At 47.3% G+C, this 22,595-nt stretch overlaps 2 protein-coding genes, 1 long non-coding RNA gene and 1 other non-coding gene across 10 annotated transcripts; 3 read left to right on the forward strand and 1 right to left on the reverse strand.

The window, feature by feature from the left end:
• Positions 1 to 810: 810 nt before the first annotated feature.
• Snx21 (sorting nexin family member 21) lies at positions 811 to 8,430 on the forward strand. 5 transcript variants are annotated; one of them, XM_020168025.2, is made up of 4 exons: positions 811 to 915; positions 1,261 to 1,534; positions 1,999 to 2,156; positions 6,189 to 8,430. In XM_020168025.2, the coding sequence occupies exons 2-4, from the start codon at positions 1,267 to 1,269 to the stop codon at positions 6,861 to 6,863; spliced, it is 1,101 nt and encodes a 366-aa protein (XP_020023614.1). In that variant the 5' UTR covers positions 811 to 915; positions 1,261 to 1,266; the 3' UTR covers positions 6,864 to 8,430. The 5 variants fall into 5 exon arrangements, with proteins under 5 accessions (XP_020023614.1, XP_073930968.1, XP_020023616.1 ...); XM_074074867.1 differs by having other exon boundaries at positions 852 to 915; positions 1,201 to 1,534; positions 1,999 to 2,149; positions 6,189 to 6,341; XM_020168027.2 differs by having other exon boundaries at positions 857 to 915; positions 1,201 to 1,534.
• On the reverse strand, positions 6,981 to 22,577 carry Acot8 (acyl-CoA thioesterase 8). 3 transcript variants are annotated; one of them, XM_074074869.1, is made up of 6 exons: positions 22,347 to 22,577; positions 20,905 to 21,041; positions 12,245 to 12,470; positions 9,558 to 9,715; positions 8,933 to 9,030; positions 6,981 to 7,487 (listed from the first exon to the last, which is right to left on the reverse strand). In XM_074074869.1, the coding sequence occupies exons 1-6, from the start codon at positions 22,472 to 22,474 to the stop codon at positions 7,407 to 7,409; spliced, it is 828 nt and encodes a 275-aa protein (XP_073930970.1). In that variant the 5' UTR covers positions 22,475 to 22,577; the 3' UTR covers positions 6,981 to 7,406. The 3 variants fall into 3 exon arrangements, with proteins under 3 accessions (XP_073930970.1, XP_073930969.1, XP_020023617.1); XM_074074868.1 differs by having other exon boundaries at positions 8,836 to 9,030; positions 12,245 to 12,357; positions 20,957 to 21,041; positions 22,347 to 22,570; XM_020168028.2 differs by having other exon boundaries at positions 8,836 to 9,030; positions 22,347 to 22,568.
• Positions 15,700 to 17,408, forward strand: LOC141423415 (uncharacterized). The gene is made up of 4 exons (XR_012448282.1): positions 15,700 to 15,792; positions 16,854 to 16,889; positions 17,034 to 17,064; positions 17,172 to 17,408. It is a non-coding gene; the product is annotated as an uncharacterized lncRNA (long non-coding RNA).
• Positions 16,372 to 16,575, forward strand: LOC141423668 (small nucleolar RNA SNORA73 family). The gene has a single exon (XR_012448497.1). It is a non-coding gene; the product is annotated as a small nucleolar RNA SNORA73 family (small nucleolar RNA).
• Positions 22,578 to 22,595: the final 18 nt, after the last annotated feature.

Genomic DNA, 22,595 nt, shown 5'->3' on the forward strand with positions numbered 1-22,595 from the left:
ATCTTGAAAGTGGACTGCCTCTTTCCCAGAGTGTTGAGGTGAGATGCCACAGAGCACAAAGTGCCTAGAATAGGATGTACAGCACACTGGAACCTTCTGCTCCTATGGAGGCCCGGGAGGGTATTTTCCATTGAAGAACATTCCCCCATCCTTCCCTTCTTCACCATTCAAAGAGAGCAAGAGCTACTTTCAGAAAGATGCTATTTATTTCATCGTATAAGTAGCAGAATCTGCCCTGCTAGAACTGATACCTAGGCCTTCAGACAGAAAGTGGCTATAGTGTTGACCTACCGGGTTAAACCGCAGAGCTCCAGAGGAACTAATGAGATTATCCAGCCCGTGGAACTTAGGGGACCTGGGGTTCAAGATCCCTTACGACCTTAGGCAAGTAACTCAGACTCTCAGGGACTCAGTTTCCCTGTTTGCCTACATCCCATGTGTGAGGCTCAAATGAGACTAAAGTCTGTAAACACTAAAAACAAAAATGATTACGTAACTGACAACTTCCTCAGCCCCTCTTCTGTTAGGCACTGGCAAGAGCTGAAATGAGTATTATTTTCCTATTTTACATGAGAAATCCTAGGCTCAGCTGTCTTCTCTTGGCTTCAATTTTCTCCTCGCAGAATTATTGTAGAGTTGAAGGGTGCTGGAAGGAAACTGGGGTGTTAGATTGGGGCCGTCTCGGATCTCCCGGAGCGGTGGGAGGGTTCGAGGAGGGTGCGCACCTGGCAAGATCAGAGCCCGGCTCCTCGGGAGGCCTGGCTCCCTCAGGCGACTCCGCATTCCCAGGTCCCTCCCGGAGCGCGGAGCCCGGGATTCTGGGCTGCTCCGAGGGCGGGCGGGGCCAGGGGCGGGGCGGCGGCAGGAAGCGGCCGGAGCGGCGCTCAGGACGGCCTGGGCCCCCGGCCTCGCTCGGTAAGCTGCGGGAGATTGCGCCGGGACCCCCGGGGCGGCGCGCCCCTGCGAGCACCCCGGGCGCTGGCGGTGAAGGCGCACGAGGGGGCGGAGGAGCCCGAGGAGGGTTCCGGGCCGCTCCGGGGAAGATCGCGGCCCTAGGCGGCCTTGGTGGGGGGAGCCGCACCCGCTGGGCCCCCGCGGGTCATCTGGGAGCGGGGGAGGGGTCGTCCCCGGGCAGGGGCGGGGCCTCCGCTGCGCCCCTCCTACTCGGGTCTAGGCCACGCCCCTGTCTCCGGCCGGCAGGCGGGCGGGGGTCCTCCTCCAGACCCCCGCCCAGGGCCTAGCGTCGCGCGCTCCACCCAGGGTGCCATGGCCTCTCGGCTCCTGCACCGACTGCGGCACGCTCTGGCCAGCGATGGCCCCGGGGAGGCGGCGGCCGCGGGCCCCGAGGCCGAGCAGTTCCCTGAGAGCTCCGAGCTGGAGGACGACGACGCCGAAGGCCTGTCCTCCCGCCTCAGCGGCACCCTCAGCTTCACCAGCGCTGAGGACGACGACGACGACGAAGACGACGAGGACGACGAGGAGGCCGGCCCTGACTCGCTGCCCCCCAGGGACGCGGCATCAGGAGAAGACGCAGGCGAGTGCGGGAGGACGGAGACGGGACCCTGGAGCTGGTTAGGCCTCCTCCCGGCCGCATTCCGAGAGCATCCTGGGCGCTCTGAGTTGACCTAGCTGAAACTCACACTTCTTTAAGTGCCTCCAGCCACCTCTTGACCTTGAGACAGTCCTAACACCCCTCTGAGCCAAGTTTTCCCTTATGTCAAATGGGAGAGGTCACTTGATCTTAGGGTTTTTGCGAGTACGAAATGCACCAGAGCCAGGTATACGAATGGTAATGACGTGCTAGAGATACTTTCGTGGTGGAGCTATTTAGCACCTAGTATCTGCCAGGCACGGTGTTTGGTACCTAGTGCCCCTCTGACCCTCAGTTCCCTTTTCTGTAAAGTGGGGATAAGGCATACCTCACTCAGATGAGTGAGGTCATGACATTGACCCTGGGCTGGGAGCCTCTTGATATGACTTAATCATGTGCTTATCCAGAACGGAGCCCCCCACCCGATGGGCAGCGGGGCAGTCAACTCCTGGCCCGGCAGCTGCAGGATTTCTGGAAGAAGTCACGGAACACCCTGGTACCCCAGCGGCTGCTCTTTGAGGTGACCAGCGCCAATGTTGTCAAGGACCCTCCCTCCAAGTACGTGGTGAGTGAGGTTCTAGGAACCCCTGGACTGTGAGTCTACAAGTCTGCATGGAAGTAAGATGCCAGCTTCCTGGGGATTCTGGTTATATAGTTATAAATGGCTGCCCTAGTTCACAGATGGGGAAACTGAGGCCAGAAAGAGGATGTAACTTGAGCAAGTGTCTGTGAGACTGCATAAAATGGAGATTAAGGAGATGCCTTTTTTTTTTTTTTGTCTTTTCTTTTTTGGTGCTGGGATCGAACCCAGGGCCTTAAGCATGCTAGGCAAGCGCTGTACCACCGAGCTACATCCCAGCCCAAGGAGCTACCTTAATGTGTGCATGCTGTCCCCTCCCTCTGTGATTTTGCAAATTGTAGCAAGAGACAGACTTAAAACGCAGCTGCACTGGTTAGTGGAAGGAAGTGCGCTTTGGACCCAGGTCAGGCTTGATCCACATCCCACCTATTATCAGTTGTGGCACCTTGGGGAAGCGATGAACTTTGATGACCTGTTTCCTTATCTGAGCAGTGGGGATAATGCAGGTAATGCAGAGGATTACAGCAGGAGTGAAGTGAAACCATGCCTTGTGCCTGGCATTATGGTAGCTATACAGGTTCAGCAGCCCTAATCTGAAAGTCTGAATTGCTCCAAAATCCAAAACTTTTTGAGTATTGACATGATGTCACAAGTGGAAAATTCCACACCTAATCTGATCTGATTGGTGGCAGTCAGTAGTATAGGCTCACTGAAAATACTGTATAAGACTAGGCTGGGTATATTTCAGTGAAGGAGTGCTTACTTAGTGCTCAAGGTCCTGGGTTAGATGACCAAAGTAACAGACTTACAGATACACACATAGACTGTATAAAACTAACTTTAGGCTATGTGTATAAGGTATATAAGAAATATAAGTGAATTTTGTGTTTAGACGTGGGTCCATTCCTCAAGATAGCTCATTATATATTCAAAGGTTACAAAATCCAAAATATCTGAAACCTTCTGGTCCCAAGCAGTTTGGATAGAGGATACTGACTCTGTGTTACTATTATTTAATTTTGGATTGGAAATGTCAAACATCTACAGCCTGCTGTAACTTCCTCATAACCTAGGTAATCAGTTCTCCAGCAGCTCCCTATAGGAAATAATCCTGTCCTAAGGGCTAGACTTAGGGGACTGTAGGGATGGGGGTGAAGAGCAGTGTGAGGGAGGGCCTTGGAGTCCCTGTTGTCCTTGCTGTGGAGGGGAGAACTGGCACAGACAGTGAGGCCTACCAGGTCCTGCTCCTTGCCAGACCTGAAAGTCAGCTAATCTGGCTGGTCCTGGCAGTGTCAGCTCCCTGCTTCTCCCTCCTAGCCTCTTCACACCCTCCTCTACCTCTGACTAAGCACAAAGGGGGCCTGGAGCCCTTTCCACATTTGGGCCTCTCCACCCCTCTCTGTTGCTGTTAGTAACAATGCTACACCCATGGGTGACTGCTCCAATTTGAGCAGGGACTGACTGATGAGCCAGGCTTTTTTGTGTGTGCTGGGGATCAAAACCAGATCCTCATGCATGTTCTACCACTGAGCTACACCCCAGCCTCTGATAATCCAATCATAAGTGGCAAAGGTCCCAGAGTTCTGGAGTGGGCAAAAGGTCACACACAGAAAATGACACTAAGTATCAGTCATCCAGGATCAGCTCAGAGGTAAAAAGAAACTGAGGTGACCCAGAGGGGGAGGGAATGACAACGAAGAGCAAGATGGCCAAGTATGCCCTGACCTGTCTAGAGAAGCAAGGCACCTCTTCTGTCCAGTGGGCACCCTCATCTCTGTAAATCACCTCCTGGGAGTAGTTTCAGATTTCACAGATTTCACAGTCTTTGTGTCCCTTATCCCTCTTTGAGGCTGCTTCCTCAGCTGGCTAACAGAGCTAAGGACACCTTCCTTGCAGTGCTGCTATAATGAGTAAATGAACTCATAGATGGATGAGTGCTTGGTGCAGTACAAGGTAAGTACTCAGCTAATGGACTACAATCATTGTTACCTGTCTTGGTGGGATGTTACAAGGATCAGATGAAATAATGAATTTACTATCTTTACAAGCCAAGCCTTGTGGTATAGGCCTATAATCCCAGCACTTGGGAGGCTGAAGTACAAGGATCAAGAGTTCAAGGCCAGCCTGGGCTATATCAAAACACGGCCTTTAAAAAACAAGAGGATTAAAAAAAAAAAAAAATGGGGCTGGTGGAATGGCTCAAGTGGTAGAGCACCTGCCCCGCAAGCATGAGGCCCTGAGTTCAAACTCCAGTAGCACCAAAAAAAAAAATGCCAAAAAAATTAAAAATAAAAAGCTAGCTACATAGGGGTTATTATAGACCAGTGCTTCCTAAAGTATGTCCTGCAGACAGTTGCTTCCCTGGGATATATTAATAACTATTCCAAAAAAAAAAAGAAAAAGCTAGTATGTCTTGAGAATACAGAGCTGAATGACAATAAAGTAGGTTTCTTTAAAATGTACATTGTGAATCTTCAGAAAGAGTAAGCAAACCTAGCTGACCAGGAGTGGCTAGAATATTGGCAGTTCCACAGAACCAAACTTGGGAAAATCTGGGTTTGGCGGCATCTCTTTAACATATGACACCTGCCAACTCCCATTTTAAACCTGTTGGCCCAGCATTAATCCTCATTAATCCGTATGAGGTTCTCAGACCTGGAGAGAAGCTTATCTAGTTCAGTACTTCCCAAACACAGTCATTCCAGTAGCACCTTGACATTTCTTGTCCTATCTAAAATGTGAGTAGTGCTGGGTGCGATAGTGTATGCTTATAATTCCTACACTTGGGAGGCTGAGGCAGGAAGATCATGTGTTCAATCCAGCCTTGGCTACATAGCAAGACCTGTTTCAAAATTAATTAATTAAAAGTTTAAAAGCCAACTTTATACTGCTGCTATATGTGGAAAGCCTACCATAATGAGAAGCTAACCATAAAAGTAAAAATATGGTGCTGGTGACATAGCTTAGTGGTAGTGGGCCTAGCATGACCCTGGCTTCCATTCCCAGCACCACAAAAAAAAAAAAAGTAAAAATTAAACAATCACTAAATCCTGCCTAGATGCTATGGCCAGAGGCCCTGGCCTGAGATTCACCTTCTAAAACTGGAGACGAAAAGTGTTAGAGAGGTGCTTTTATAAAACCAAACTGAGAACTTCTCAAATTGTAGTCAGAAAGATTAAAAAAGAAGGCAGGCACAGTGGCCACCTGCCTGTGTCCCAGCTATCCAGGAGGCTGTGGCAGGATCACCTTAGCTGAGGAGTTCCAGGCCAGCCTGGGCAGCACAGGGAGAGCCAGTCTTTAAAAAAAAAAAAAAATAGAATCACCTCTTGTCTCTGATGCAGTACACTCTAGAGTGTGCCACCTAAAAACCTCCAGTACCAACAGTTGTACTTGTCGCATACTTGAGTAAACAATGACCTGAGCCAACACCATGACTGAGGCAGAATCAGAGGTGACTGCTTACAGGGAGGGAGGCTGACCTGGAGTTAGAACTTGAGTCCTGCTCCAGTGGACTCACAGTTACTGCTATTGGGTCTCTCAGCAGACCTGTCCTCTCCTCTGGTTTGGAGTAACCTTGCCAGCAATTGGGTGGGTGTGGTGGGGGGGTGGAGTAATGAGTCCAGAGTGGAGCACAGCACCAGGTTGACCCTCAAATTAACTCAGAGGCCCAAGACACTGGTCAGAGTTTCAGCTCAACCTGGTTTTCCCAAAGGGCAGTCAGAAGAACTAACTGCCCTGTGGGAAGGGAGAACTTCCCAAAAGGGCCTAAAGGGGAAGCAGTCCCAGGCACTGAAGCTCATTTCTGTCTTTCTTTCCCCGTGCTGCCTTGGGCCTGGGTCATTTCAGACGAGCCTCAGGTAAGACGGGAGTGGGCTCTCTGGCCACTGCTCCAGCAGCTCCTACCCTCCTGGGCCCAGTTCTTGGGGAAGGGAAGCAGAACTGGGAATGGGAGGAGGGCAGGGAAGGAAGGGGCCCATAGACAGTTTGCACCTGTCCTAACACCCACTCTCCTTGCAGCTCTACACCCTCGCCGTGATGGGCCCAGGGCCGCCAGATCGCCAGCCAGCCCAGATCTCTCGCCGCTACTCAGACTTTGAGCGGCTGCACCGAAACCTGCAGCGGCAGTTCCGGGGCCCCATGGCTGCCATCGCCTTCCCCCGTAAACGCCTGCGCCGGAATTTTACCGCAGAGACCATTGCCCGTCGAAGCCGGGCTTTTGAGCAGTTTTTGAGCCACCTGCAGGCAGTGCCCGAACTACGCCATGCCCCAGACCTGCAGGACTTCTTTTTGCTGCCAGAGCTGCGGCGGGCGCAGAGCCTCACCTGTACTGGCCTCTATCGTGAGGCCCTGGCACTTTGGGCCAATGCCTGGCAGCTGCAGGCCCAGCTGGGCACCCACTCTGGCCCAGACCGACCCCTGCTGACTCTAGCTGGGCTGGCTGTGTGCCACCAGGAGCTGGAGGACCCTGGAGAGGCTCGGGCATGCTGTGAGAAAGCCCTTCAGCTGCTGGGAGACAAGAGACTCCATCCTTTCCTGGCACCTTTTCTAGAGGCTCATATCCGGCTCTCCTGGCGCCTGGGCCTGGATAAACGCCAATCAGAGGCGCAGCTCCAGGCTTTACAGGAGGCAGGCCTCACCCCCACACCACCCCCCAGCCTCAAGGAATTGCTCATTAAGGAGGTGTTGGACTAACCCTTGTCTAGTCTTCACTGCAGGGAGAGGGGGTGCCCCAGAATCAAAGAGGGTGGCACTGGTGAAGACATGAGGGCTTCAGGGGCTGCTGGGAGCCCTTAGAAGTTCCACAAAGAATTTGCAACAGAGAAGGAAATTTTCTTCTTTTGAGCTGGGCTCAGGAGGAGCTTTAGCTGGGGTTGCCCCAGCATGGTACAAGGAGGAAGTCTGACACAGCTTCTCTAGCCAGAGCCTTGCAACCTAGGTTAGGATCAATGTTTCCTTCCCTTTAGGCCTCTAATCCAGAAAGGCAGCAGGCTGCAGGGCTGGGGACTGCTGCAGGAGTGTTGAAGTTGAGGGATGGCTGCAGTTCTGACCCAGGGGAATTAAAGGTCAGCCACTTCTATAGTATCAGTCCTTTCATTGGATGAGAAGTGGAAGGCCCAACCCTCAACTGTAACTCCTGCCTCAGGAATGGTGGTAGAAGGAAGGTCCTTGAAGCTCCAGGCCAAGCTGGTACCTCTGGCTACAGCTTGCTGTCTGAGATACAGGGCTTTACTCGGATCACACCCTCCTGGGCACAGGACACAGCCAGGACCCCATCTCGACGCCACAGTCGCCCTTGGACCATCCCTCGAGAGCCACCTGTGGGAGAGAAGGATAAGAATGATTTTCGCTGCTTCAGCGCAGCCAGATGTGCTTCCTGCAAAAGGTCTGGCACAGGGCACACTGAACGTGACCACTCCAAAGTATTAAGTGCCCTTTATAAGCCTGTTACAGATAGTCACTGCTGGGGGGCGGGGGAGATAACTCCTCCCGTGGGAACCTCAGTTGACAGTTTAAATGTGCTTTCACACATCTGCGCACTTCCCCAAACAGATCTGAGGGAGGAGCTGTGAGAAGGTCTCCAAGAGCTTGGCCAAGGAGACTGCTGTGCCTCATCAGTTCCTTTTATAATAAGCTAAGCCATGTCCTCTAGGCTGGTAATTCATGAAAACTGCCACCACCAAGAGAAAGGAGCTCAGGAAAGGACCTGAGACCATGAAGTCTAGTCTTCCCTCCCTCTCCACCTGGAGGCTCTTTCTCCCTTGCTGGCTTTGGGCCTGAGTTTGACGTTCATAAAAATAATTGCTGGTTTTCCTTGCACATAGCAGAGCTCACTTAGTTCTGACAGTAGCCAAGCGAGGTTGGCTTCATTTGTTGTCACAAATGACACTAAAATCCAAAGAGGCTCAGGAGCTTGGCCCCAAAGATCAGGCCAAACCCAGTCCCAGGGGTCCTAATCTTGTATTGTGACGCTGTTGGTATCTGAGTATAACATAAAGAGTTCTTCCAAGTTTTGTCCCTGTTTTATAAAGCAAAGCTTTTATTCATTTGAAATTATTTCCTTAGAAAGGAAGGTAGACACTGATGAGTGAGTCTGGGCTTCTTTCTGTCCCTGACAAGCAGTGAGGCCCTTAGAGACTCTTGAGTGCTCTGACCCCAAGCATGTTAATCAGCAGAATCACTTAGCAAGCTTCTTAAAAATACAGTTCCCTGGACCTTGTCCAAGACCGGCTGAGTTAGAATCTTGGAGGTGGCATCCAAATCTGTTTTGAAAAAGCTCCCTCACATGGCAGTCTGATGGGTTACTAGGTTTAGATTCTGCTGCTTTAATATAACCCTTTGTGTTTAGATGGGGAAATAGGCTCAGGGGGAGACAGGACTTGCTCAAGTTCATATAGAGAATCTGAAGTGGTTTGGGAACTATAACTGGGTCTCTGAGATAAAATGAATCATATTTCTGGCATGTTACAGAAAGTGAGTGGAACAGGTGTCCTGCTCTTGAGCCTTACTCTGTTGTTTTAAAGAGGAGAATGTCAAAGGCTGGAGAAGTAGAAGAAAGAAAAAGTGACCTATACAGTGCTCCCAGGAAGTAGAAGGAGACAGCATCACCAAGGAAATCAGGTCCCTGCCACCCCAAGGCCAGTGTGCCACATGGTCCCACACTCACCGGTCCAGGGACTGTCGCACTCATACAGCATCCAGTGGTCAGCTCGGAAGGGGGCATGGAACCACATAGAGTGGTCTAGTGAGGCCATGAATTTCACCTCATACTTCCAATGGTGGGGCAGCATAGCTGTGCCCAGGAAGGCATAATCGGAGATATAAGCGGCCACACAGCAATGCATCTTGATGTCTCCTTCCCCTGCAACAGGTCCCAGCCCCATGAATCTTAGGCTCCTAGGCTTTACAGCTCAGGACCTGCAGGGAGGTGGGGGTGAAAGGGACTGCCGTGCACAAATGTGCAAACTAGTCATTGCACAAGGGCACCTGGCCCATGGTTGTGTGTATGTAGAGATGAAGGAGGTGGGGACTGGGGGAGGGTGGGGGTGAATGAGAACTAAAATCCAGTCTTCCCAAGTCTCTCCAGCTAGTCCTAGAAGTTGCCTCCTCCAATTTGCATAAAGGTGCCTTATGGTTAGCACCAAACCTGAATAAGAACCCCAGCACGGTGCTTTGTCTTCCCCAGAATGGTCCAACATTGGAATTAGAGTCACCTTCCCATGCAGAGGGCTGAAGGCTCTCATGAGAAGCTGAGCCGACTTTCTAATGCTGCAGATTAGGAAACAGGCCTAGAGAGGGGAAGTAGCATTCCCAAGGCCACAGAGGGCAAATGAGTGGTGGGCCTAGACCTCTGGAGAGTGTTTTCCTCTAATCCGTGGGTCCTCTTACCAATATAGCCCCGAGCTCGCACCCAGAACATCTGTTTGGGTTCCATTCTCTGCAGCTGGCCCACAGTGGGTGGGTTCACCAGCTTAACCTCAATGGGCACATCTTGGGCAGCAATTCGGTTCAGCCCCACTCGGTACTTCTCTTTGAGGTCAGGGTCACTGAAAGTAAAGGGGAAAGGAACAGGAAGACTCAAGGAGAGGGGAGCCTCTCATCTGTGCTGCCTCTTTGGACCGCCCCCCCTCATTCTTCCTCAATGACTTCTGACTAATCCCCAAAGCTTCCTTCTTTATGTGGCAGGCACTACTTCAGCCATGTAGCCTTGTGGGAATTAGTCATCTCAGCCTATTTTCCCATCCACAAAATGTAAATACTAATAATAATCTATGTCATAGGAACACTGTGGAAAAGGTGAGATAATGCTTATAAAATCAACACATCCCAGCAGCAAGCCATATAATATTCTCCGCTCCAATTACTGCATGTACCACGTAACTCACACATCACAGCAGCCTTGTGAGTCAGGTACTGTTACCACCCTGCTTGATAAATGAAATAACCACACAGATAGCATATTCAGAGGGGGAATCCAGGTAGCTTGCTCAGAGGGTGGAGGAGGCAGGATTTGGGCTCAAGGAGTCTGGTCCTACAGTTAGTCCCACACCTAACTACTTCATTATTCTTATAGTTAAGAAACAGGCTGCCTGACCTGCCTAACCCCGAGCAGCAGGGAACACTATCTTGAGGACATGAAGGGAGGCATTTCAAGTGAAGACCCTTCAACCCAGAAACAACCACCCTTAGTGCTCTTCATAGGTTTTGCCATTTTCACCCCATCCTCCAGGTGCTGTCCAGTAGAACCTTTTGTGATGGTGGAATGTTTATCTGTGCAGTTCACTAGGGTAGTGACTAGCCACGTGTGACTATTGAGTGCCTGAAGTGTGGCTAATGTAACTGAGGAACAGATTGTTCCTTCTATTTCATTTTAATTAATTTAGTATAATGAACAGCACAGCTCTAAATTCAGAGTCCTATAACAACGCCTTCCTTTCACTCAGCAAACATTTGTTGAGTTGCAGCCACACACCAGGTCTGTGCTTATTGTATAATAAATCGTATAATTACAATTTATAGAGCAGACTAATTGCCTTATACTTCTTATTTAATCCTCACAGCAGCCTTATGAGGTAGGAGTTATGAATAGCTCCATTTTATAACTGAGAGTATGAACTCAGAGTGGGCAAGCAACTTGCCCAAACTCACACAGATGGTAGGGACAGTCAAGATTTGAATTCTGCCCACTTAGGCTCCTGAATCCGTGTCCATCCCACACACCTTGCTGTTGCCCAAGTGTCCCACAGGATAGAGAACCTGTCCCTATGATATACCTGGGAAGTAGGCAGGGCAGAATGACTATTCTTATTTTTTTTAGATAAAGAAAGTAGGGTCTTGAGAGACTGGTTGGTTGGGCAAAGCCTCGTAACGGGTAAGCACTAAGAGATGCACAGCCCGGGCCATGTGTCTGGATTGTCTGGACCCAGAGTTCTTTGCCATACACCAGCATTTTTCATACCTTATTGCCTGTGATCTCAATAAGGTACTTTGAGTTAGCCAGGTGCCAGTGGCTCACGCCTGTAATCCTAGCTACTCAGGAGACAGAGAGCAGGAGGATTAAGGTTCAAAGCCAGCCTGGGCAAATAGTTCCTGAGACCCTATCTTGAAAAAAACCATCACAAAAAAAAGGAAGGTGAAGATGGCTCAAGGTGTAGGCCTTGAGTTCAAACCCCAGTACTGCAAAAAAAAAATTAAATAAATAAATAAAAGCTATTTTAGGTTGGAGGTATGGCTTAAGTGGTAAAGCACCTGCCTAGCAAGCCAAAGCTCTGAGTTCAAACTCCACTACCACCAAAAACAACAAAATATATATATATATATATTTTTTTTACCAAGTGACAGTCAAAATATTTGACATGCCCTAAGGTAGTGACCAGTCAGTGGGCCATGACTCAGCAGCAAGGTTGTAGAGGACACTCAGCCTCACCAAGCATTAATTCCAAAACTGCTGGATCTTGGGCCTAAAGGGGAGGGGGCTTACTCAGGGGACTGGGGAAGCAGCTATTTACCAAATGGTTACATAATAGTTCAACATATTCACACCCAATAAAGCTATAACCCTGCCTGCACTGGCTAAATAGAAGGTCAGCATTTAAGGTAGTGACCCAACACACACAGATGCACACCTGCTCACACAAATCAGAAACACAACTGAAACTCAACTTTCACAGGATTCTTACCTTCATTACATACAGTATCTTCTTTTTCACTTGTGTATATATATATATATATATATATATGTATATATACAAATTATATCAAATTTTTTTTATTGTGCAGTGGATTCAACCCAGGGCCTTGTGTACGCTTAGCACGTGGTCTACCACTGAGTCACACCTCCAGTTCATTTTGCTCTGGTTATTTGATCTCAGCGGGTACCTTCTGGGAGAACTATTTGCCTAAGCTTCTCTAACCATGATCCTCCCAATCTCAGCCTCCAAAGTAGTTAGGATTACAGGTGTGAGCCACTAGTGTCTGTTTTTAATGCATGGCCAAAGTGCACTAAGGGCCTCTGTGACTTACTAACGGGCAACTAGAATCTGGAAACACTGCCCTGGAGCCTGCAGGTCTCTTACCTTAAATACTTGTCAATAAGGGTGTCATGGTCCAGCAGCTCTTCTGGTGGGGGCGCAGCAGGCATGGAGAACTGGTGCATCACGGGGCTGGGCTGGGTCTGTTGGAAGGAGGCCTGGAAGATGAAGATGGGTTGACCATGCTGTATGGCCTTCACAGAGCGCACTGAGAAGCTTGCTCCTGTTCGTGTCCGCTCCACCTGGTACAGCACTGGCACCTTTGGGTCCCCTGGAGTGGGCACAAGGGAAATGGTGAATAAGTCCACAGGTCCCTGTCGTCCTCACAATGGCCAGATAGGCACCTCTGTTCTGCTCATCCATTCCATTTCTTCTCGGTAGCTGTTGACCCAGGCTTGCTAAAACTCAGGTACTATGTGGATACAGAGCGAACACCAGACCTTGTGATCAGGCTGTTCCCAGTGCAGGAGCACAGAGCAGCAAGGATGTTAACAGATTCCCTACACTCAAATCCTGGCTCTACCAGTAGTCAGCTGTGTGTCCCTGGGAAAGTCCCTTAACTTCTCTGAGCAATGTACTCATTTGTAAAATGGGTGATCATCTTAAGTGTTTACCTCATAGGATCTTCGTTTTTTGGCAGGGGAGCACCGAGGTCTGAACTTAGGGTCTCACACTTATACTTACTAGGCAAGTACTCTAACCACCTGAGCCATTCCACCAGCCCTTTTTTGTGTTGGCTATTTTCCTTCTTTTTTTTTTCTTTTTGCAGTACTGGAGTTTGATCTCAGAGCCTTCACCTCAAGCCACTCCACCAGCCCTTTTGTTGTGATGGGTTTTTTCAAGATAGGGTCTCTTGATTTGCCCGGGGTTGGCTTGGAACTGAGGTCCTCCTGATCTCTGCCTCCTGAGTAGCTAGGATTACAGGTGTGAGCCACCAGCGCCCAGCTTATGTTGGGTGTTTTTTCTTTCTTTCTCTCTCTCTCTTTCTTTCTTTCCTTCTTTTTTTGTGGTACGGGGGTTTGAGTTCAGGGCCTACACCTTGAGCCACTCTACAAGACCTTTTTGTGATGGATTTTTTCCAGATAGGGTCTCGGGAACTATTTGCCAGGGCTGGCTTTGCACCGAAATCCTCCTGATCACTGCCTCCTGAGTAACTAGGTTTACAGGCGTGAGCCACTGGTATCCAGCTACCTCCCAGGATCTTAATGAAGTTTAAGTGTTATAAAGTGTTTAGAATACTATCTGGCACACAGTGAATGCTCTACAATTGTTAAATACTCTTAGTTGTTTTGTTTTCCTCTCTTTCTTTTAAGACAGACTCTCACTATGTTGCCTTGTTTCAAACTCCTGGGCTCAAGCAATCCTCCTGCCTTGGCCTCCTAAGTAGCTAAATTTTGTCTTGTTTCTTCTGTGCCTAGATCTTTTTTTTTTTTTTTTGAGAATAAACAAAGGTTATTTATTCAGAGACTGTTATAGCAAGAAATTAGCCCCATCACTTGTTTCAGGAGGGGACTCAAAGGCAGGCAGGTAAGTGAGAAGCCTGATAGTGAGGAAAAGGGAAGGCTTGCCCTGATCAGAGGCTGTGGGCATAGGGAAGCTGTAGGTGGGTGAACTGGAAGGGGATTATCCTATGTAACTGGTTAGGGCTGACTTTCTCCAGTTGGTCCCAAGTAGGAAACAGGAGCAAAAATTAAGGGAGCTGTCAATGAAGTCCTGGCTGTCAAGGCTGATTGTTACATGGGTGACTGTTTTCTTTCTGGACTGGTTGCTAGAGACCAGTACTAGTAGAGTAGTCTGGCTTCCAGCAAGCCTGACTTGCAGATTGCAGCTGTGCTGGTTGCTGCTCGCTGTGCATAATCGGTCTGTGTTATATGTGGCCTGGTCATTGTCTGTACATTCAGTCTTTCTCAGGAAAGGCCCTCTGCCAGCCATTTTGTCCCTAATGCAAAGAGAAATCACTTGATCTCTCTCCTGCTATGTCTGTGCTCCAATGTAGAGGGGGAGGCACTCACCTGGAGTTGGAGAACATCAGCCATCAGGAAGGATTTTTAGGGAAAAAGAGCTACTCTGGTATTCCTCAAGTCCCTCTCTTTCTCTGAATTAGGCTCACCTTGGGGAATCCTGACACCTGGGCCATAAGACATCTTAAGGATGATTTTCAACTTTATTATGAAAGAAGCAAGTCTAGAAGTGTCGCCTGCTCTACCCCAATCCAAACGCTGACCATAGCAAGCCCTGGGGCTCAGCAGCAGCACCTACACCACTATCTGAAGCCTGGCTGGTTTGCTTAGCTGAGTGAAATTGGGCATTGCCATAAGGGGCGCTGTTAGCAGAATGGGAGCTTGTCAAAGGTCTCTGAGGAAGGCCTACCAAGATCCAGACACACGAGGGAGCTCCATGTGCAGTCTGATTTCAGGGGCTGGAAAGGAAGCTTCCTTTTCTTACCACTGAACTTTAAAAACCGAACAAAACCATGGCTCAGTGACAGAGCCCTTGCCTAGCAATTTGGAGGCCCTAAATTCGATCCCAATTACTTCCAAAAAACAAACAAACAAAAAACTCTAATCCAATCCTTATGCCGCAGCAAAAATGCAAATTCCCCCAGGAGGATCACAGAACTTTCAGTATTACAATTTACCCATCAGTGTCAATAAATTCCAGATCTATTCTTGGAATGTTACTCTGATGACCGAGAGTCCCTCTCAGGTCTCCTCTCCCTAATAAAGGCCTGCTGCTTATGAAGGTCACAGATTCTTTCTCAGTATCTCTCTCTTTTCAGCTTCTTCATTTTCCTTTCAGAAACCATTAGCCAATGGTTATCATGGAGTAGGTGCTCCACACAGGTATGTTTTCTCATGTTGATCTCACAATAACTGTAGAGTGGTTCTCATCCCCATTGTTCAGACAAGGATACAGATGCTTTAAAAATAGTTTTTAAAGCTGGGTGCTGGTGGCTTACACTTGTTATCCTAGTTACTTGTGAGCCAGGGAAATTGAGGCATGGGAAACAGCAGCTAGGAATTGACAAATAAGCATTATACTAATGAATAGCTTGATTAAAAACATATAGATACTCTGCTTTAAGCCTTAATACTCCCTCAGCAAACTGCAACATTTACAAAAAGAAAAAAAAGGGAAAAAGAGCAGCTCTCTCCTCTGACCTTGCCTGCTTGCCCCAAAATAATTAGTGCACTCTGAGAACTGGGCAAGGATATCTTAAAGAAAGACTCATAACCTGGGAAAGAAATCTTGGGAAAATGACTCCTCTGAGTACAAAAAATGTCTACAAAGAAAAATACTTATCTCAAGGATGGACACCTGTCCTGAAGGGACATCTGGCGGGACCCAGCCTCTGTTTAACAGGGTGTTCAAATGTCTGTCATAGTGACTCAAATTTAACTAGCCGGCCAACCTTGACGTCTCTGGGCCCAGTTGATAACAGTGTAACACCAAACGTGATAAAACAAACAAAGAGGAGCACTCTTTCCTAAAGCAAATTTGAGCCAAACCCCAACCGACTTCTTCACCATAAATACTCCTGATGTTAGAGCACTCCTTGCGCCTGTTATCAGATGTGCCCGCATCCATGTCTGGTTTGTGGACTATATTTCTATCTTTCCTTTGCCTTGCTTTACTGATAAACTTCTTGGTCTCTACCTCAATGTGTACTAAAATTCCTTTCTGCAACACCACAAACTTGGTATACAGGGGCAGGAGGAGGCCTCCTCCCTTTTGGAGACCTCCCTAGAGTGTGGGCTGTTCTGGTAACACTTGGAAGGCTGAGATCAGGAGGATCGAGGTTCAAGGCTAGCCTGGGCAAACAGTTTGTGAGACCCTCCCCCCCCATCTCCAAAATAACCTGACCAAAATGGATGGAGCTGTGGCTCAAGCAGTAGAGTGCCTTCTTTGCAAGCCTGAAGCCCTTAGTTCAAACCCCAGTCCCACCAAAAATAATAATAATAATAATACATTTTTTTGGAAGACAGTCATACACATTTGTTCACATATTCTCTATAGTTGCTTTTACCCACAGAAACTAAAGTATTTGTTATCTGGCACTTTATAGAAATGCTACTGACCACAGCTCTGGACTCTCCAGACTCTAAACTCTAATAGCAAGTCAAATGACCCTTGCACACTATTTTACCTCTGTTTAGAAAAACTAAAAACACCCAATGAGGATACCCCGGCAGGTCACTCTCCCCGAGCTCTGCCCTAGTGGCACATGGGAGCACAAGGCTCTGCCCCATGATGTACAGTTCCTTTCCACAATGCTGGAGAAAAAGCCGGGCCTTGAGTCTGCACCTGCATATTCCTACGACTTCTCAGAGTCCTCTGGGTAATGACTGGGGAGATAAACCATCCAGAAAACACTAGAAAAAAAAAAAAAAAGAAAAACTAAAACCAAAATAAAAGCCCAATCTGTCTGGGTTTTAGTATAAATGTATGTTTTTGGGGGGTTGTTTTTTTTTTTTTTTTTTTTTTTTTTTTTTTTTGAGGCCAGGTCTTACCATGTAGCCCAGGAATGCCTGGTGCTCTCTGAACCCAGAGAAGTTAAATAATCAGCTCAAGTCAGGCTGGCCCCAAAGTACCTGTGCTCTCAGCTTCTCTACTCTGTTGACTCTCTTCTTTTTTCTTCCTTCTTCTTTTTCAGTACTGGTGATTGAGTCCAGCGCCTCACGCATGTTAGGTAAGTGCTTACCCCTTGAGGCACACCCCAGCTCTGTTTATCTGATTTTCCAAGAAACCAGAAGTAAGAAATTGACCAAAGTTCCCAAATAAGCCAGATTCAATTGGCATGATAATAAAGTTCCCTCAACTCTATTTTTTGCAGGGGTCAGCAAATATTCCCTTATACAGAACAGGTAAGCCTGAAGTAGACTGATGTTAACCAGCAAGTTGTTTTTCCATTGCTCTGTCCTGTCCCAACTTTATAAGGAAAGCAACTTTTCTTTTTTTTCCTTTTTTGCAGTATCAGGATCCTACGTGTTCAGCAAGCACTCTACCACTAAACTATGCCTCCAGCTCCAAGGAAAGTACCTGCAAAATGACCAATCTGCCTTTTGTTCTTTGTTTCTATTTTCTTCAGCATTTCTCTGTCTTAAAAAAGCCTTCCTCTGCTTGATTAATTGGAATGCTTATTTTATTTCATGGAATGAAATGTTGCATGGTTCTAAAAATCAAAAATAAAGTCAAGTGAGATCTTTAAGCACAGCCAGGTGCTGGTGGCTCATGCTTATAATCCTAGCTACCTGGGAGGCAGAGATCAGTTTGAGGCCAACCGAGGCAATTTGTTCAAGAGATCCTATCTCAAAAAAATCCAACACAAAAAAGGGGTGGTGGAATGGCTCAAGTGGTAGAGTGCCTGCCTAGCAAGTATGAGGCCCTGAGTTCAAATCCCAATACAAAAAGATCTTTAAACCCTGGGTGTGATGATGCACACCTGCATGCCAGCACTCAAGAGACTGAGGCAGAAGATGTGGAGTTCCAGGACACCAGCTTGGTCTACATAGGGAAACCCTGTCTCAAATGGAAAAAAATCTTTAAATTAGATTGTTGTAATTTTGTCATTTGACATTACTTCATTCTGGACTAAAAATGAAATATACGTGGCTATGTTCTGAATCATGCAAACTTTAGTTGCTTACATAAATTCATCATCAAAACATATACTTCTTTTAGCTGGGCATGGTGGTGGATGTCTATAATCCCAGCACTTGGGTGAATGACGAAGGAAGATCTTGAGTTCAGGACTGGCCAGGGCCACATAGTAAAACCCTATCTCAAAAACAAACAAACAGCCTGTAATCCTTGCCACTCAGGAGGCAGAGATCAAGAGGATGGAAGCCAGCCCAGGCAAATAGTTCACAAGACCCTATCTCAAAATAAATAAATAAATAAATAAATAAATAAATAAATAAATAAATAATCACCAAAAAGGGCTGGTGGAGGGGCTCAAGGTGTAGGCCCTGAGTTCAAACCCCAGTATCCTGGTGGAGAAAAAAAAAAAAACAACACTTTTTTTTTCTTTTTGGAGACAATGTCTTCTTATTGTAGCTCAGGCTAGCCGCAACTTGAGAACCTCCTGCCTCAACCTTCTTAGTACTAGGATTACAGGCATAAACTATCATACCAGGTCTCAAAAAATGATAGTAACATACCAGACCCTGTACTAAATACTTTTTTTTTGTGGTGCTGAGGTTTGAACTCAGGGCCTTCACCTTGAACCACTCCACCACCTCTATTTTTGTGATTTTTTTTTCAAGATAGGGTCTCATGAAATATTTGTGAGATCCTCCTGATCTCTGCCTCCTGAGTAGTTACGATTACAGGCGTGAGCCACAAGCACCCGGCTCTGTACTAAAAACTTTACTAGCCAAGATTCACAGAATTTTTCATCACAGTATGAAGAGATTCAAAAGGTTCAATACCCTCGCATAGCAAAACAAAATAGCAGGGTACCTCACTAGAACAATTACAATATAAAAAGTCTAGCACTTCTGGAACTTAAACCAAAGTAAAGAAATAAACAAACATTCACTTCCAACTATCATGAAGGTAAGAATTGGGCTGGGCCAGCATAAATAATCAAATAAATACTTTAGAGCAATGACTATCAGGGAGGAAGAAGCAAAAAAAAAGAATGGAAAGTGAGAGACATTGTGAAGGGAGCAAATAACAGAAGTGACTTTGTCTTAGATAAGGGAGATGGACAGGAAGGCACCTTTAAATAAATATCTAAGAAGACACCATGAGCAGGCTCTTCAGAATAGAAAAATAGCCAGGACGAACTGAGCAGATTCTCCTGGAATGTCCAGTTTGATAAGGACGGGGATGACCAGGTGGTCAGGTTCAGCAGGAAGTCAACTAGATGACATCCAATCACAAAGTACTTTCAAGGTAGACTAGGTGGACCTAAGTCAGTCAGAGCCCTGTATCACTCCCAGATTCCAGCTATACTACGGCTTAGCTTTTCTTAAGCCCCTCCCATTAGTGTGGGAGGTTTCTTGTCCTTTTAATAAACTTTGCACTTGCTTTACTCTCAACTCCTGGTCCAGCATATTCAATCATCAACTTTACCCCAACACCAACTCAGGATCAGCAATCCAGTATCAACATAAGAAAGTATAAAAAAGTAGCCAGGTGCTGGTGGCTGCCGCCTGTAATCTTAGCTACTTAGGAGGTAGAGATCAGCAGGATCTTGGTTCAAAGCTAGCCCTGGGCAAATAGTTTCTAAGACCCTATCTTGAAAAATCCCATCACAAAAAAAGGACTGGTGGAGTGCCTCAAGGTGTAGGCCCTGAGTTCACACCCCAGTATCTCCAAAAAAAAAACCACGAAACAGTATTTTATTATAACTTTTTTTTTTGTGTGGGACTGAGGTTTGGGGTTTGAACTCAGGGCTTCATGCTTGCAGGTGCAGATGCTCTGCCACATAAGTCATACCCCCCCTCAGTCTATAATAACTTTTTTATTTGTAAAATGAAGGGGACACTCAGGTTTTTTGCTATTTTTTTTATTGTTGTTTTTGGTTTTTTTGTGATACTGAGGATGGAACCCAGGTTCTTGCCCATGCTAAGCAAGCACTTTACCAGAGTCACATTTTCAGCTACCATTTTTTCCCAATGTGTCTTTTTGTTTTGGTTTGCAGTACTAAGGTTTGAACTCAGGACTTTGCACTTGAGCCACACTCCCCAGCCCCCAATGTTTTCTTAATACAAATTATATATTATAAAGTTTGACAAAAATATTCTCAGTTGATGGGTCTATGCATAAAATAGTGACTCTTAAAATTGGAGGCATCTGCCCTAGGGGGAGTAAGAAAGAGGAAAAGTATTGTATTTGTTGTTTTTTTTAAGAAAGTAAGGGTTTTAAGTGATTATTCTCCTTTGTTTGGCCCCAGAGTTGTAAGCACCTATAGAAAGCATCCCACTAAAATACCTGTGGTTCTGCCCCTCCTAAATTTCACAAATGGTACAAACCAAGCCTCTGGGCAGGGAGGTAACCTCATTCAAGGTCACATTGCAAATTACTTCAAAGCTGAAATTGGGGCCTACCTCTCTCTCAATCTTTTTCAGACAGTGCTCTGTCTTTTCCAACCCAAGCTGCCTACTTCTAAGCCCCTGGAAGAGTTTACTACAATCCTCTGACATTCTAGCACAGTCTTGGTACCAGAAGGCACATAAAGAATGAAGGACAAGCCAGGTGTGGTAGCATATGGCTGTAATCCAAGTCAGTATTTGAGAGGCTGAGACAGGAGGATCTCAAATTTGAGGCCAGGCTGGGCTACATAGTGAGTCCCTGTATCAAAAAAAAAGGGGGGTGGGTGGGCTGGAGGTGTGCTCAAGTAATACAGTGGTTACCTAACAAGTGCAACACCCTGAGTTCAAACCTTAATACAGTGGAGTAGGGTGGGGAAGCCCCATCAGGAACAATTAAACCACACAGTCTTGTGTCATCACAAGCCAGAGAACAAGCAGAGTCTCAGCAGGACTGAAGTGTAAGGTTCTTTGTTGGCCCCAGACATTGTTCCTCCCTAGGCACCTCTTAAGACTGACTATCTCTCTTTCTCCCACTCCAGCCTCCCCTTCTGTGATTCTCCCCTCTTTTTTCCTGTCTCTTCAGTCATCCCCAAAGCCAAAGACTGGTGACTACCGGGACACTAGAGCTGGGCTGGAGGCAAGGAGCCAGGGTGCCAGGTTTACCTGCCCGAACAAAGTAGCAATGCAGAGAATGCACGTGAACATCTTCACTCACAGACTTGGCTGCAGCTACCAGAGCTTGGCCCACGATCTGACCTCCAAAGAGCCGCTGGGTGGTAGGTACCCAGTAATGCCTTCCTCTGTGGGAAGAGGAAAAGGGGGAAAGACTTGAGGACACTCCGAGTTCTATGTGCCTAATAAGCCTCTAGTGCAGGATCCCTTAACCTTTTAGGGTTGGGAATACTTTCGAGAATCTGGTGAAAACCTTGGGTTCTTTCCCATACCTCTGCATAAAGAGGTATGCAGAGTACATGACTCTGCATAAAATTTCTCAGATTTTGTGGTCACCTACATCCTTCTATGAACTTTATTAAAGGACAATAATGTGACTCCCTGATTTTATACAAAGAGAACAGGAATCAGAGATGGAAAGTGATTGAGCAAATTCAACAGCTTAAACATTAGCAATCCTGGACAGTTTCTGGGCTTTTTGACCTCAAGTCCAATGTTTCCTCTACTCCCCAAACCAGGGTTAGATAGAAGCTTCTTAAGACCTTGAATGGACCAAGGATGAACTCCAAGAGCTAAGCTGGGAGTAGACTGTGTTAAGGCCTGCCCTGACAACCATTACAGCCCATTTCTTCCAAGTGTTAGCTTCAGAGCTAGAAGGGTTCTCTGACATCAAGTCTAACTTCCTAAGTTGTGAAATTTCTATACGGATGAGGAAAATGTCCTGCCCCAGAGGTGAAAAGTCCTGACTGGACCCCAGAGGTGAAAAGGCCTGACTGGACCCCTGTGGTGAAAAAGCCTACCCAGTGCAAGGAGCCTGAGTTCTGAGGAGGCTAAAAACATTCCACTACCCAGCTTAAGCTTCTCAGTGCATTGAAAATACCATCCTCCCAAGTTATTTCTAATTCCCTAAGAGGAAGGAAGGGAGATCAAAGTAATATAGCTTCCAATAAAACCAGTTATGAAGGTCAACTATTAACAACCCCCGCTGCATTCACCAATGTCAGTGATGCTGAGAAGGAAACAGGCCTCGGAATAAGTAATCAGCTACCAGATCCCATAAAATGGTGCTGGGGATGGGGTATGGGAGAGAAAAAAATAGTGACTTTGCAAGCAGGTGTGTATAAGTTTTAAACCAGGTCAGCTGTGTGCTCTTGGGTAACTCACTGCCCTCTCTGGGTTGGCTCTACCAGGGGAGGCTAAGATAGGCTGCCGAACAGGGTATCTCAGGTCACCACTTTATTTTCCCAGATCGTCAGGATCTCTCCGGGAACAGCAAGGACGGCTGTCAGGGGCAATTTCTCTCCTAATTGCATTAAACCTTGCACCCCGCATAGAGCCCACCCTAGTCCCAGAGCTGGGAGTCACGGGGCGGCGGCAGTCAAGCTCGGGAGTCTGTCCTAAAATAGGGGTGCGGAACAGGTGCAGCTGGCTACCTGAAGAGATCCTGGTCCAGCAGCTCGAGGTTGAGCACACTGGTGACCAGGACGCTACGAAGATCCCCGGAGAGATCGCCGCGATCTTCGCCGCTCTGTTGATCCTCTGGGGACTTCGGGGATGACATGTTGATCTCTCGCTGCCTGCCCGGAACACTGCGCTTGACTAGACACGCGGAGACATACACAAGAGTCCGGCACTTCCGGCAGATTGTGTTAATAACCGGAAGTCCCTTTCGGGCCCCTGGG

The sequence above is a fragment of the Castor canadensis genome, chromosome 5 (assembly GCF_047511655.1).
Source record: "Castor canadensis chromosome 5, mCasCan1.hap1v2, whole genome shotgun sequence".
In the NCBI taxonomy this organism is placed as follows: domain Eukaryota; kingdom Metazoa; phylum Chordata; class Mammalia; order Rodentia; family Castoridae; genus Castor; species Castor canadensis.